Source organism: Galeopterus variegatus, unplaced genomic scaffold, assembly GCF_000696425.1.
Source record: "Galeopterus variegatus unplaced genomic scaffold, G_variegatus-3.0.2 Scaffold3317, whole genome shotgun sequence".
NCBI classification, from domain to species: Eukaryota; Metazoa; Chordata; class Mammalia; order Dermoptera; family Cynocephalidae; genus Galeopterus; species Galeopterus variegatus.
Window position 1 is genome coordinate 27052 of NW_007729428.1, and position 14035 is coordinate 41086.

General features: G+C 40.1%; 1 protein-coding gene across 1 annotated transcript in view; it reads left to right on the plus strand.

Annotated features, from left to right (window-relative positions):
- Positions 1-14035, plus strand: part of ACPP (acid phosphatase, prostate) — a 42968-nt gene that overhangs the window by 10792 nt on the left and 18141 nt on the right. Inside the window, exons 3-7 of the mRNA XM_008584621.1 lie at positions 2215-2301; positions 4068-4220; positions 8488-8586; positions 10062-10154; positions 11819-11951. Of these exons, the coding sequence (XP_008582843.1) occupies positions 2215-2301; positions 4068-4220; positions 8488-8586; positions 10062-10154; positions 11819-11951 (565 nt within the window). The remainder of the gene's footprint in view (positions 1-2214; positions 2302-4067; positions 4221-8487; positions 8587-10061; positions 10155-11818; positions 11952-14035) is intronic.

A 14035-nucleotide genomic window follows, 5' to 3' on the forward strand; every position in this document is an offset into this window, starting at 1 on the left:
TGTTTGTAGCCATAGGCCAGGCGCATTTTTTCTGGCCTGACAAAAGCACTGCTTAAATACATTAAGAAAACATCACAGAATGTTTACAGTTGGATGTCTCCAAAACTAATGAGCCTTAATTTTGCCTAAACATTGGAATTATCTGGAGAAGCTTAGAAAACATTGATGTATGCCTGGGAAGTTCTTATTTAGTTGGCCTAGGGTGTGACCTGGGCATTGGGATTGTCAAAAGCACCTCAGTTATCAGTTCACTCTAATGTGCAGCCAAGGCTGGGAATTACTGTCTTTACTCAACTGCTACGTTTCATAGAGGAGAAAATTCAGAGATGCTATTTGAGGCCAGCATAGTTCCCAGGTCAGAGCTCTCCCCATCATAGCCTACCCATCTTCTGGCTCTTTGAATGAGAAAAGGATTACGCAAATTAATACCTACGGCTCTGTAGAGTCTCCTATTCCCTTACTGTGCTTTTCCAGTAAGACCAAAAGATTCTTCCAGTCTGTGGGATCTATGTTCTTCTTCTGGGAATCTCTTGACTAGGCATCAGATTCTCCTAGAGCAGTGCTTCTCAAGCTTCCATGTGCAAATGAATCACTTAGGGATCTTGTTAAAATGTAGATTCTTATTCAGCAGGTTTGATGTGAGACATGAGATTCTGCATGTCTAACATATTCCCAGGTGATGACAACGGTACTGGTAATGGACCACTCTTGAAGTAACAGGGCTCTAAAGTTCAAATTCCTGCCCTTGGCAAAGTGCTTCTACATAATGATGAGGTGATAGCACTCTAGACCAGTGGTTCTCAAAGTGTGGTTCCTGGACAAGCAGCATCATCATCACCTGGGAACTTGTCAGTAATGTGAATTCTCGGGCACCACCCTATACCAATGAACCAGAAACTCTGGCATTAAATCCCAGTAATCTGTGTTTTAGTGAGCCTTCTAGTTGTTTCTATGAACCGTAAAGTTTGCAGATTACTGCTCTGTAGAGAAGATAACTGTTTCCTCAAAAGTGGATTGTAAATTAGAACACAATTAGACCCAAAATACCTGATTTTTCAGCTACCCAGGCCATGGTATGTTGCTCCCTTCTCACTTTCATCCCCATCCTGGATGGGAGTTGATGATAATGATGGCCAAGAGTGACAAGCAAATGAGCAAGCAGAACCAAGCAGCAGCCACAGTGACCACATTTTGGGCTGGCCAGTTGGCTCGTTGATTGGAGCACAGCCTTGTAACACCAAGGGCAAGGGTTTGGATCCCCATACCAGCCAGCCACCAAAACACACAGTGACCACATTTTCTCTGACTCCTGAAGCTCTGGCAAGGCTCTGAATTACAAACTTGAATGCGGCATTTCTCAATGCATGGTGCTTTGCTACCTGCATCTGAATCACTTGGGGTACTTGTTAAAAATGCAGATTCCAGAGCTCCTCTCACAACTTAATAAGCTGGAGTCTCTGGGGGAAAGTCTGAAGAATCTGCACCTTAGTCTTAGGAGAGATTAAGGCCGACTGGTTTTGGAGACATTTCAACGAGCACCGCTAGATAGTTTTATTTGTCATGTACAGTAAAGCTTGAGGAGCACTGAGTTAATGCAATGCATCTCAATGATTACTGTCCATCAGGAGCTCTTGGAGAGCTTGTTAAAAATAGATTCCTGAGCTCCATCCCCAAAGATTCTGGATCAGTAGGTCAAGAGTGGAGCCCAAGGATTTGATTTCTAGCATGCTCTCAAGTGATGCCAATACTGCTAATCCACAGACCATACTTTGACACTCAGCGGTTGAAAGGGACCTTCAAATTCATCAAGTCCAACCTCATCAGATGATTAAATTTTTCCACAAAATCCTCACCAAGTGGTCAACCAGTCCCTTTGAATTATCCACCAACAAGGATCCCACTACCACACCAAACATGAACCATTTACTTAAATCAGATTAATCACCAGCTGTCAACCAAGTACTTACTATGTGCAAGTCTCTGTGTTAAGTTCTAATGAAGATGAATGAGTTTTCTCAGGGAGTAAGGGAGTCATAGCTAACAATTACAGTTCTCTTTCCTTGTTTTGATTTAAATACCTGTTATTGGGGAACTATTAAAGCACACCAGTGTTCACTCTACATATATAATGAGAAGAGATGAGACAAATATCTATGATAATGTGATTCATAGAACTTATTTTTACTAATTTTTGCTTTTATTTTTTTCCCACAGCTGGGCATGGAGCAGCATTATGAACTTGGAAAGTACATAAGGAAAAGATATGGAAGATTCTTGAACGAGTCCTATAAACATGACCAGGCAAGTTGGGGAGCCAAAAGCGGGAAAATCGACCCTTAAAAGAATTAAAATAATTCTACATATGTAAAAGTGCTCTGCCTGTTTTCCAAGGAACTTATACAAGAAGACTTCAAAAAGTCTGTGAAAATTAAGTTGAAAGATAAAAATAAAAAATATAAACTTTATTTCTCACAAGCTCCATCAAGTTCAAGACACTTTTGTAAGTGATGATACCATCTGTAAAGAATGGAGGGTCCTGGAAATTTAACCATGTCAATGAAGTCTCTTTTACATTATTATTAAGTGAAAAGAAAATGGGTGCTGTATAACGATTTTTTAAGGTTAGGAAACAGAAGTCAGAAGGAGCCAAATCAGGACTGTAAGGTGGGTGCCTAATAATTTCCCATCAAAACTCTTGCAAAATTGACCTTGTTTAATGAGAGGAATGAGCAGGAGCATTTGTCATGATGAAGAAGGACCCTTTGGTGAAGATGTCCCAGGTGTTTTCTGCCAAAGCTGTGACTAACTTTTTCAAAACACTCTCATAGGAAACAGACATTATCATTCTTTGGCCCTCCAGAAAGTCAACAAGCAAAATGCCTTGAGCATCCCCATAAACTGTTGCCATGATCTTTGCTCTTGACCTGCGTGCTTTTGCTTTGACCAGACCACTTCCACTCTTGGTGTCCATGGCTTTGATTGTGCTTTGTCTTCAGGGTTGCACTTCAAGATGAAGCCATGTTTCATCTCCTGTTACAAATCTTCGAAGAAATGCTTCAGGATCTTGATCTCACTTGTTTAAAATTTCCACTGAAAGCTCTGCTCTTATCTGCAGTTGATCTGGGCACAACAGTTTTGGCACCCATCAAGTGGAAAGTTTGCTCAACTGTAATTTTCAGTCAGAACTATGTAAGCTGAACCAGTTGAGATGTCTATGGTATTGGCTGTTGTTTCTGCTGTTAATTGTTGGTCCTCTTCAATTAGGGCATAAACAAGATTAATCTTTCCCTGCAATTTGATGTGGGTATTCTGCTGTTGCAGGCTCATCTTCAGCATCATCTTGTCTGTTCTTAAAATGGGTTATCCATTTGTAAACTGCTGATTTCTCTGAAGCACTGTCCCCATAAACTTTTGGTAAAGGATTGATGATTTCACTATTCTTCCACTCAAGCTTCACCATAAATTTGGTGTTTGTTCTTGCTTCAATTTTAGCAGAATTCATGGTGCTCTGATAGGAGCTCTTTTCAAACTGATGTTTTATTCTTCTTAGAGCCTCAAACTAGATCTTGCTGAGACACGTTATAACAAATTAGTATAAGTTTATTTTGATGCAAAAAAGTTTTGCAGTCTATGCATAGTTTTTTCGTAGTACACATTTTGTATGAAGTTTTTAAAGACCTCTGGTACAAGTCAAAGATCTTGTTTACCAATGTACCCTTCTTTATGCAATTATTTTATTCCTAAAAATTTGTGTATACGAGTAAGGTCAAGATTTTATGGACACCTGTGTAAATATTTTGGCTTGGCAAGTGGCCATTGCTTAATTGGTCTCATCTGTCAATTTAACTATAAGCCTACCAGGTTACTTTGTATCGTGGTATTCTCATAATGTTGCTTGTTCAATAACAGATATTATGACTATGCTGTTACCACAGTATCTGCTAATATTCTAGTGTGGGTGTCCTGCTCTTTCTCTAATACCCTGTCAGCTGCACAGTAAAAAAAGAAAAAAAAAAAATCCTCACGTTTCCTCTCTGTTGGTTTCTGCTTTGATTTTCCTATTCTAGGTTTATATTAGAAGCACAGATGTTGACCGGACCTTAATGAGTGCTATGACACAGCTTGCAGCCCTGTTTCCCCCAGAGGGCACCAGCATCTGGAATCCCAGCCTACTCTGGCAGCCCATCCCAGTGCACACAGTCCCTCTTTCTGAAGATCAGGTCAGTATACTGCAAAAACTGGGAGATTCCATATGGACCTGGAAGGAGGAAGAAAGCTGCTCAGTACTTGTGGATTTGGGAGTCTGGACACTCCTGGGGCTGTAGTCTTAACTGATTCTTAAATAAAGGTGCAAAGGACAATGTAGGACATAAAAAGCACTAGGCAAGGGAGAGGAGGAACTGAATTTCTTTTTGGATCTTTATCATCCCTTTGTTTTGCCACTCTTTCAACTTTTGGCAGTTTACCCCTCTCCATCTTTACACACACACGTACCCATCTCCCAGGGCTCTGTCTTCAATTTCCAGGCTTTTGGCGACCCACGGTTTTCTCCTCTTCCCAGAATATCCAAAGATCTCTGTACCTACTAAATACTTCTTCCCCCACGAAAATTCACATTCTTGGGTAGAGAGAAAAAGAAAGATTGGAGGATGTAATTGGTGTCCAGCACTTTATATGTGTCATCGTATTTACCTTTCTTAACAACCTTGACTGGACAATATTACTGTTCTTTCATAGCAAGGGTAATAAGTGCTCAGAGAGATTAAATAACAAACAAAATTGGTCCAAAGCCACACAGCTTGTAAGCATCACCTCTGGGATTAAAACTAGGTCTATCTCATTTCAGAACAATTTTCTTCCCTGTAAAATAGTGGGTCTCAAACTCAGCAACATATTAGAATCACCTGGGGAGTTTTAAAAAATCCTGCTGCCCAGGGCACTCCCCACAATGAATCAGAATCTCTGAGGGTGGGACCCAGGGATCAGTACTTTTAAAATAATCTCCCTAGATGTTTCCAGTAGGCAGTGGAGTTTGAGAACCAGTACCATAAACCAAGCTGCCTGAATGGTGCTACTTGAGAGAAACTCTCAAATCTATTTACACAGGGTGGGACTAACCAGGAACTCTTTAACCTTTTCAGAGGAATTGGTATTTTAAAAGTAGTAATAAATCTAACTAATCTTCCAGGTGTGGAACTTAAGTCTATATGAAGGAAATAATTTGGGACAAGGAATCCTTTCCTAATTTCCCTGCAGTCACATCACAGACATCTCATCTCTATATGTCTGAAGCTTCACACGATGGCTGGACCCAGATTTTTGCCCAGTGACCTCTGGGGTGGGTTATTCTTTTTGCCCAGCCAGCACTCCTAGAATTATGACTTAATTGCTACATTTAGTGACTTAAGAATTTTTCCCAAATGCTTTTTAGAAACAGCCCTACCCTATCAACATCATTCGAGGTAAATCTACTTTGACCACTTTTCTGATGTTTCCTGAAAAGACAGGATGATTTATGTATATCTCTTTCCTTCACAGAATCAGGAGTGAAGTATTATGATTATCAGTGCTCTTAAGAGTTTGTGAATATTTTCTTCCAATAAGAAAAGAAAATTACTTTTACCATAGTCTCTTCTGCAGAGATAAAGACTGGATAGCAGCACCAAATTTGGCCAGTGTGGATCAAGGCAGCTATTTAACCCTTAATCCTGAATGACAGTAATTAACTTACACAGTGAGAATACAAGTGCTATTAGAAGAGGAAGGGAGAAACAAGGAGAGGGAGAAAGAAGCAAGCAAGATTATCTACCTATGGCTTCCAGGTACATATTCACTAAGGTGAAAAAAATTCTCTTTGATATTAATTCAGAAATCTAACAAAATCACCAAAGCCAGGTTATTCCCAGAGCTGTGCTCAATGCTGTAGAGAAATATGAGGCTGAGTTCCTTCCCTAATCTATAATCTGTTTGATGAAAGAAGATTAGCATGTGAAACTTGGAAAACACAATATAAGACAACGGGCGATGATTTAAAGGATGAGCTGTACATGCTAGAGGAATTCAGAGAATGAGACATACATGGAGCTGCCACAGAGCAGACGTTCAAGGCTTCATGGAGAAGGAAAGAATGTGAACTGGACCTCAGAGACGGGAAAGGAAAAGAGAGGAAGGCTGCACCAAATCATGGACCATGGCTGTGACTGAATGTACACAGGGCTTGTCCTTCTGTGCCCAGAGTTCCTACTTACAAACTTTGAAAGTAAGATAGAATAACTATGTTGTGCACAGATTAGAGACTCCATCTTTAATAGCCAGAAGGGAACTTGAGCTGAAAGAAAGGCAGTGTGATGTCAGAAGGGCTGGATTTGCAGTTGGAAAACCTGGATCTGAGAGCCAACTACCACTTCAGATATGTCACCTTGAGTAACCTCTCTACAACTCAGAGTCCTTTTCTGTAAAATGGAACAACAGTATCCACCTAACTTCTTCTTAGGGATTTGTGAAAGTCAAGTTCATAAGGAAATGGAACAGACACTGTAAACTGCAAAATTCTGGACAGATGTTTATTTTCTGCCTGATTCAAATTATGGATGGGAAAGCTAAAATCTAGGAAGGTTAAGTAATTAATTAAAACCTAGACCTTTTAATGAAGTCCTGTGCTTTTCCCCCAATAATATCATTTCTCCTATTAAAAAATTTTGAAAACAATGCAGGAAAATTTAAACTTAAAGCAGTGGACATAAATGGAATCTGGATACATTCCTCAGTATTACACACATGTAATGAGTGATGCTTTGAGACATTTGCCTGGCAGTGGCTTGGAAGGAAAGGACACTGGAGCCTCAGAGAATAACTGTTGAAGCAATTCAGGAATGAGAAAATGAAGGCCTGAAGTTAGGTGGTAAGAGATATTAGAGGAAGAAAAGCAAGACAAAATAGGTGACACACAGAATCAAAAATGACAGACAGGAAGCAACTTGTAAATGTTTTCTAAGTAGCAACTAATATGCCAAGCCCTGTTCTAGGCATTGACAACACAGCAGTGAACAAGACAGACAAGATCCTGGCTCTCACTGAATTTATATTTTATAGGAAATACATAGATGATAAAGAAGTAAATAAATTAAATAATTTCAGATGGTGATGACTTTCTTGAAGGTAATAAAATTAGTTCGTATGGTAGCAGCTGGGGCAGGATGGCTAGAAAAGCAGGGGAGGGGTCAGTGGGGGGAGTGTTCCAGGTAGGGAACAGTTCGTGCAGAGGCCCTAAACCTGTGTGTTCCAGGGACAGCAAGAAGGCCCGCAGTGCTGCCAGAGAGGCATGAGGGAAAGGGACAGTCACAGGAAAGGAGGGCAGACCCCAGCTCATGTAGACTCTTGAGAGCCATGGTAGTGAGTCTGGATTTTATTCCAGGTAAAATGGAAACCAATGAAGGTTATGAACCACAAAATGACATGATCTGACTGATGCTTTAAAAAGCTTAGTGTTTATAAAATCAAAATAAAAAGAATTAGTGTAACTGCTGTGTGGAAGATGATTTGTGAAGGCATGAAGCAGGGATGCCAGTTGTCCAAAGAGGAAGCTCTCGCAGTAGTTGAAACACAGATTATTGTAGCTTGGGTAAAGAAAGGGGGTCTGTTTTGGATATATTTTAAAATTAGACAAAAAAAGTGATTAGTCTATGAAGCCGGTTGATAAATTTTGCTGCTGGAAAAAGTAGAGAATACAGAGAGGACATGGTTAGAAATGAAGAAGTTGAGTTCAGCTTTGTACATGATAAATTTGAGAGAGAAGAGAAACATCCAAACAGTGATATCTGCCAAGGACTAGCCACAGATGGAAAGAAAGAGCAGCAAGATGGACTTAGGAGTCATCAACCTGTAGGTTATAGTTAAAACTACAAAGAGTGTCAAATCTAGACTCATTTGGGGATGTTCACTTTGTCCTCTTTTAATAGGTTTTTAAATATATTTTTCTATATATTTAATATTTACCCTTATTTTAACAGTCTGCAAATTTGCAAGAACTAAAGTCAATGAATGGTTAATTGATCTCTTAAGATTCTTTCTAGAACCTCTAAATCATTTCTCCACACGTGTGTGTGTACACGCATGCGTATGTGATCACAGATTTGCAGCTACTGCTAGAAATAAAAGGGGTTGGGAGGAAGCAATATAAGTTATCATTCACATGGAAAAACAGGAAGTGTGAATATCTACCAACAGCACAGTCCTATTTAGGCAAGTTCGTTAAAGAAGAAAAAAAAAAAAAAGGTTTTCAGTTCTGGGTACATATCCTTCTGTTTCGAGACCTGCAGACCATTTGTCTCTTTTCCCCCAATTTTAGAATTTCAGTTCAGCTCAAAACACATTTGAATCTTTTATTAAGGTCTCCTTGGACATAATAAGGTTTAAAATATTGTTGCAACTTCTTTAGCAAAGTTCTTCTGGTTAACAAAGGCTTTATGATTCTTCTCTTGTCCTCAGTTGCTATACCTGCCTTTCAGAAACTGCCCTCGTTTTCACGAACTTGAGAGGGAGACTTTGGAATCAGAGGAATTCCAGAAGAGGCTGCATCCTTATAAGGTGAGAAAGTTGTATTATGCAGTGGTTATGTGAGTGTGAGAGCCAAGGTAAAGGATGAAGCTCTGGCTTCTTAGAAGTGTGGGGTGAGTGAGTCTGCGGGTGGCTGGTTGTAGCAATGGGTTAGAATATTTAAGGAGGGAAGTCATCACTACTTGATCCCCTTCCCTGTGTGGGGGCCACAAACCCATGGAGAAGCCAGTCCCTTTTGAATCTGGTACCCATGTCCCCGAGAGTGGCTGGGTGAGATTAAATGCAAGTCTCAAATCCCGCGCTTTACAGACGCTGAGGGGGGCTGGGTCTATTGTTTTCCCATACAAGGAATAGTCATTTTTGTTTCTGTTTCCACTTTGCAAAGTACCCTTTTTGGGGACTATACACAAGCTAAATATAAAGCTTTGTGTTATTAAAAATAATCTTTTGAGTCAGTAATACATTCATATAGTCCAAAAATCAGAAAAAATGTGAAAGGATACAGTGAAAAGTCTCTGCATGACCCCACGGGTAACCTCTGGCATTATTTCCTTATGTGATCTTCCAGTTTCTTTATGCATATACAACAAATACAAATATACAGTATTATGATAGTTTCCCCTTTTGTTACACAAAAATGGTATATTATTGACAGGGTTGGGCACCTCCGGAGGTTTTTTGTTTTGTTTTCTTTGTTTTCACGCAAGAAAATATCTTTATCAATTATTTCTTTAGCTCTTTAACAATTATTTTTATTTATTTTATGGAAATCTGTTGGGGTTAATATTGGCAAATTATAACTTCCTAGACAATTTATTCATCAGATAAGCAATATCTTCTAAAAGACTTCCCAGAAATTGCTGCCAATTTCAGCAGTCAGATAGCTGAACTTTGGGTTTCATTATCATGACAATACAAGAATAATACAGAGCCTAGCGAAATGTTTGCTTTCCATTGAGATTTCACATTTATAGCCAGAGACTAGGTTCTGTTTCTGCTGTGTTTTTCTGGGATGTTTTGGCCTTAGATATGCTTTCCCCTGTCACTCAGACGCTCATTTACATGTGAGATATACTTCACCTACTTCTAAAAAGATCTTGAGGAAGTGAGCTTCAATTCCAGCACAAACCGAGAATATGTGGCAGGAAGTCAGCATTTATCTGCATTTTTAATGTCATAATGAGAAATGATCAATTAGTGCATGTAAAATTCTTTGGGCCAGCATTATCATAGCCAATATTTCTGGTGCACTCTTCTGTGAAGAACAGCCATTCTCAACAGGGGCGTATTTGCCTCACAGGGAACATTTGGCATTGTCTGGCGGCCTCATAACTGGGAGGTTAGGAGTGCTGCTGGCATCTACTGGGTAGAGGCCAAGTTGCTGCTCACAACCCTGCAGTGCAGAGGGCAGCCTCCATGACAAAGAATTATCCAGCCCAAAATATCAATAGTGCTGAAATGGAGAAACCCTGATGCAGAAATATTTTTTTCTCTCTGTGTTTCAGGATTTTGTAGAATCCTTGCCAAAACTTTCAGGATTCCATGGCCAGGACCTGTTTGGAATTTGGAGTAAAGTCTATGATCCTTTATATTGTGAGGTAAAAAAAAGAAAATTATTAAAGATTAATATGCAATCTGATGTTATGATTTATGCCTATTTTCAAACAGATGAATACATTTTCTATCACTTTTTAACAGATATATTACTTATATTTCCTTTAACATTGAAACGTAATTCAAGACTTTCTTATATTGACTTGAAAATCCTGACTTCTCTTTTATCTCCATTATTTATGTTTTCACTCTGTAGAAAATTGTAAGCAAAATTGCTTTTCTTCTATATGTTGCCACTTATTTATTTTGCAGTCACTCAGGAATGCTGGGCTCCTATCATAAGTTTTAATGAAAAACGCAATGTTGTTATACAGAAAGAAGAAAAAAATTGCCTGATTTCTGGATATAGAAATAAGCAAGCCAGCTGTAAGCCAAACTGTGGAAATTGGCTTATCAGGAAAGAACCTCTTTCTTGCTGTGTGATGCATTTGAAATAACCTTTGTAGCTAGATAAATTAGGATTGTGTTTTTCAAGGGTACATGATGCTTTTCACTCCTCAAGCTTCACCTTCTGGCCAAAAGGAGAGCTGTGCTCTCCATTCCTGGATTTCCCAAGCAGTTCAGTAAATTCCAAGGCAGAATTCTGGCTGCCCACCTGGCTCATATCTGCTTCCGATGTTGAAATCATCGTGAATGTCTAGGGGCAGCAATTACTTTCATGGCCCCATCTCAATAACAGATGACAAAGCTTGCCCCCCTCCATGACAAAGTTAATTGACTCAACCACATGCAACTTTCTCAATATTTTCACTTTATCATCAGCATCTGATGAAAAAGACTGATGATAAATCTTTTCAACAAAAATTTGTTAGCCTTATGAAAGTCTCTTCAATGGAGACAAGAGCCCACATTTAATGCCAGTCTTGATTTTCTTTTTTCTTTCTTATTACAGTTTGATCTAAGCTTTTCCATAATGTGGCCATGTTATGTGGTATCTTTTCCACATCCTTCTTGCTTATTTACTCTGTAGGTCACTTTGTTTTGGTCTACTCTTTCATGACATGAATTCTCTCTCTCTCTCTCTCTCTCTCTCTCTCTCTCTCTCTCTCTCTCTCTCTCTCTCCCTGGGGGAATCCTAATCAACTCCAGTGGGTAATAAATATTGGCACAAGTTTTCTACCTGCCCTGCTTGCAGCTGGTTCATCCATTTAACAAATATTTACCAAGTACCTACTGTGTGCAAGGTGCAGACTTTCCCCAAGAGTCAGTGAATTATTGAAGGCTCCAGAATTTATTGCCTTTCCTGACTGGCCTCTTGGGCACCTCATTCAACTTCTAAGGAGACATCATCTAACTCTGTCAGCTTTTACCCTCCCCCCAGGTTCACAGAAAGATTTCTAAACCTTTCATGAAGGAATGAGGTACATCCCTGCCCTACTGTACCCTTATCTGTAAAATACAAATCATCCATTCACCCAGAGTTAAGCCAAAACTTGATGGAAAGGGTCAAATTAGTTTCTGTAAATTTTTCTTCTGAAAATCAATACCACTGCTTATCACAGTGTGAAGTTTTCTTAGAAGGAAATGGCAGGACCAGAAAGGCTGTCCCCAGTAGTTCTTGTGAGGTGAAAGAGGACAAAAGAATCAACAAAGAAGACAATCATAAATAAAAATACACACACATTTTCTTCCTTTTTCTTTGCTGCAGGGTATTCACAATTTCACTTTACCCTCCTGGGCCACCGAAGACATCATAACTAAATTGAGAGAATTATCAGAATTATCCCTCTTGTCCCTCTATGGAATTCACAAGCAGAAAGAGAAATCTAGACTCCAAGGGGGTAAGTATCTTTTACAAATGAGAGGAGCATATTGGATTTGTGGTTGGATGATCTGGGTCTGAGTCCCAGTCCTACCACTAATTTGCTGTGTGACCTCAGACAGGTCACTTAATCACTCTTGTATCAGTTTCCATTCTGCACACTGGGGATAATAATGATGCCTACCTCATAGATAGTGAGCATTAAAATGAGTGTATGTGTTCAGAAGGCTTAGAACAAACAGTACTTGGTACATAACACCCTGTCAATAAACATCATGTGTGACTACAGTCATCAACATTACCCACTCTGGGCCTTAGTTTTCCCATGTGGAAAACAAAGGCTGTAGACTAAAGCTAAATGATCCTTTCCATCCGTTCCAGATCAAAGAATCAAGGATTTGTGTCTGAGCCCCATGAAAATCAACTGTGTCTGGTGTCCTACAGGATAAATTTTTCAATTAGGATGTATAACAAAAATGGCCCATTTTCCTGAAACCCTGGGTGGTGACCATTTTTAAAGTTGATAAAACATTTTGCAGACTAATTACGCAATATAGGTCGCAATTCACAAGTTTATGACACAGCTTGAATTCTCCCATTGGTGTTGAAGGGTGTTGAGATTTATTTCTTAGTCCCTTCTCAGTTAGTATTGGCCCTTCATAGCATAGGACACTCTGCCATGTGAAAGTAGACCCAGGTAGAAGGATGCTGGATCCTTGTAATCAGGATAGGTGGGTGGAAGAAAGAAGCCAGGCAGGGCAGGGACAGATGCTGGGGCCCGTGAGGGCAGCTGGGTGGGCACACAAAGACGTCAAATGGGGTACCAGGCTCAGATGTGGTTAATTTAGGTGTTAAAACTAAGGATGAAGACCAGAATGTCAATTATGTCAGGTTGATATGACAAAGAAAGTCCAAGCCACAGGAGATGTTCCAAGTCAGGTTGACACATATATTTTAGACACTTTGAGAAGAATCGTACAATCACATCAGGATTCCAGTCATCGCCAGACCCTATCGCCACAGAATGAGGACAAGTCCATCAGAACCCTAAGAGTATGCATAAAGACAAAGCATACTGGGGCTGGACCAGACTGTAAGGATGTTCGCTCAGGGCTGCATAACTAGAGAAAGAACTCACATCAGTGACCAGACAAGGAGCCAATGAAAGCTAAAAAAAAAAAAAGGGGGGCTGTACGTCAGGTATAAAGAGTCAGTCGAGCTGTAAGCAGGAGAACAGCTAATGAGGTATGAAACCAGGATGGTCAGCAGCAAATTCATGTGAGATGAACAAATTAGGTTGAGACAAATAATTTACGACAGTGGCCATTAATGACCTGAAGATGTTGCAGACCTGCTATTACAGAAGTCCTGATTGCATGGCACGGAGGCAGACCTGATAGAAATGTTCAACTCCTTAGTCCACATTAAGGGCATGAGCAGAAAGGCCCAGCCCTTGAGGAAGGGAGAGTACCCAGAGAGGTGTCTTAGAGGGAACCTGGTATGTTGGAAAAAATTACCAGGCAGGGTACAGGGCAGAACCCAGGAAGCAACTCAGTCTCATGTGCTTAACAACAAAACATGCAGAGGGTGCCTTGTTGGCCACATAAGCACCAGGCCTCATTTCTGGCCCACCAGGTGCCAGCAGTATGACCCAGTCCCAAGCCTCATCAAATGGTAGAGGTGGAACTCTTGATTTATTTCCCCCAACTTAGTTATGGTGGATTCAGGAATCCAGCCCCTCACTACTCAAAGTGCAATCCATTGTCCAGCAAGGTTGGCATCACCTAGCAGCTGACTGGAAATGCAGAATCCCAGGTCCCACCTGAGACCAGTTGAATCAGAATCTGCATTTTAATAAAATACCAACAGGCATCATACCAGACAGGAGTTGACAGTAGTCTGATAACAGATCCGGGGATCTGTATATAAGAATAAGAAATGGGGTTTATCCTAGCAGCTTGCTCATATTTTCTCTTTATTTTCCTTCTTGGCTACTAGAAGATTACACTTGGGGGAAGCCACTTCCCCTCTCTGGGTCTGTTTCCCCATCTGATGAGGGTATTAAACTAGATTCTGTCTGTAAGAGTCCTTCCCTGAGATATT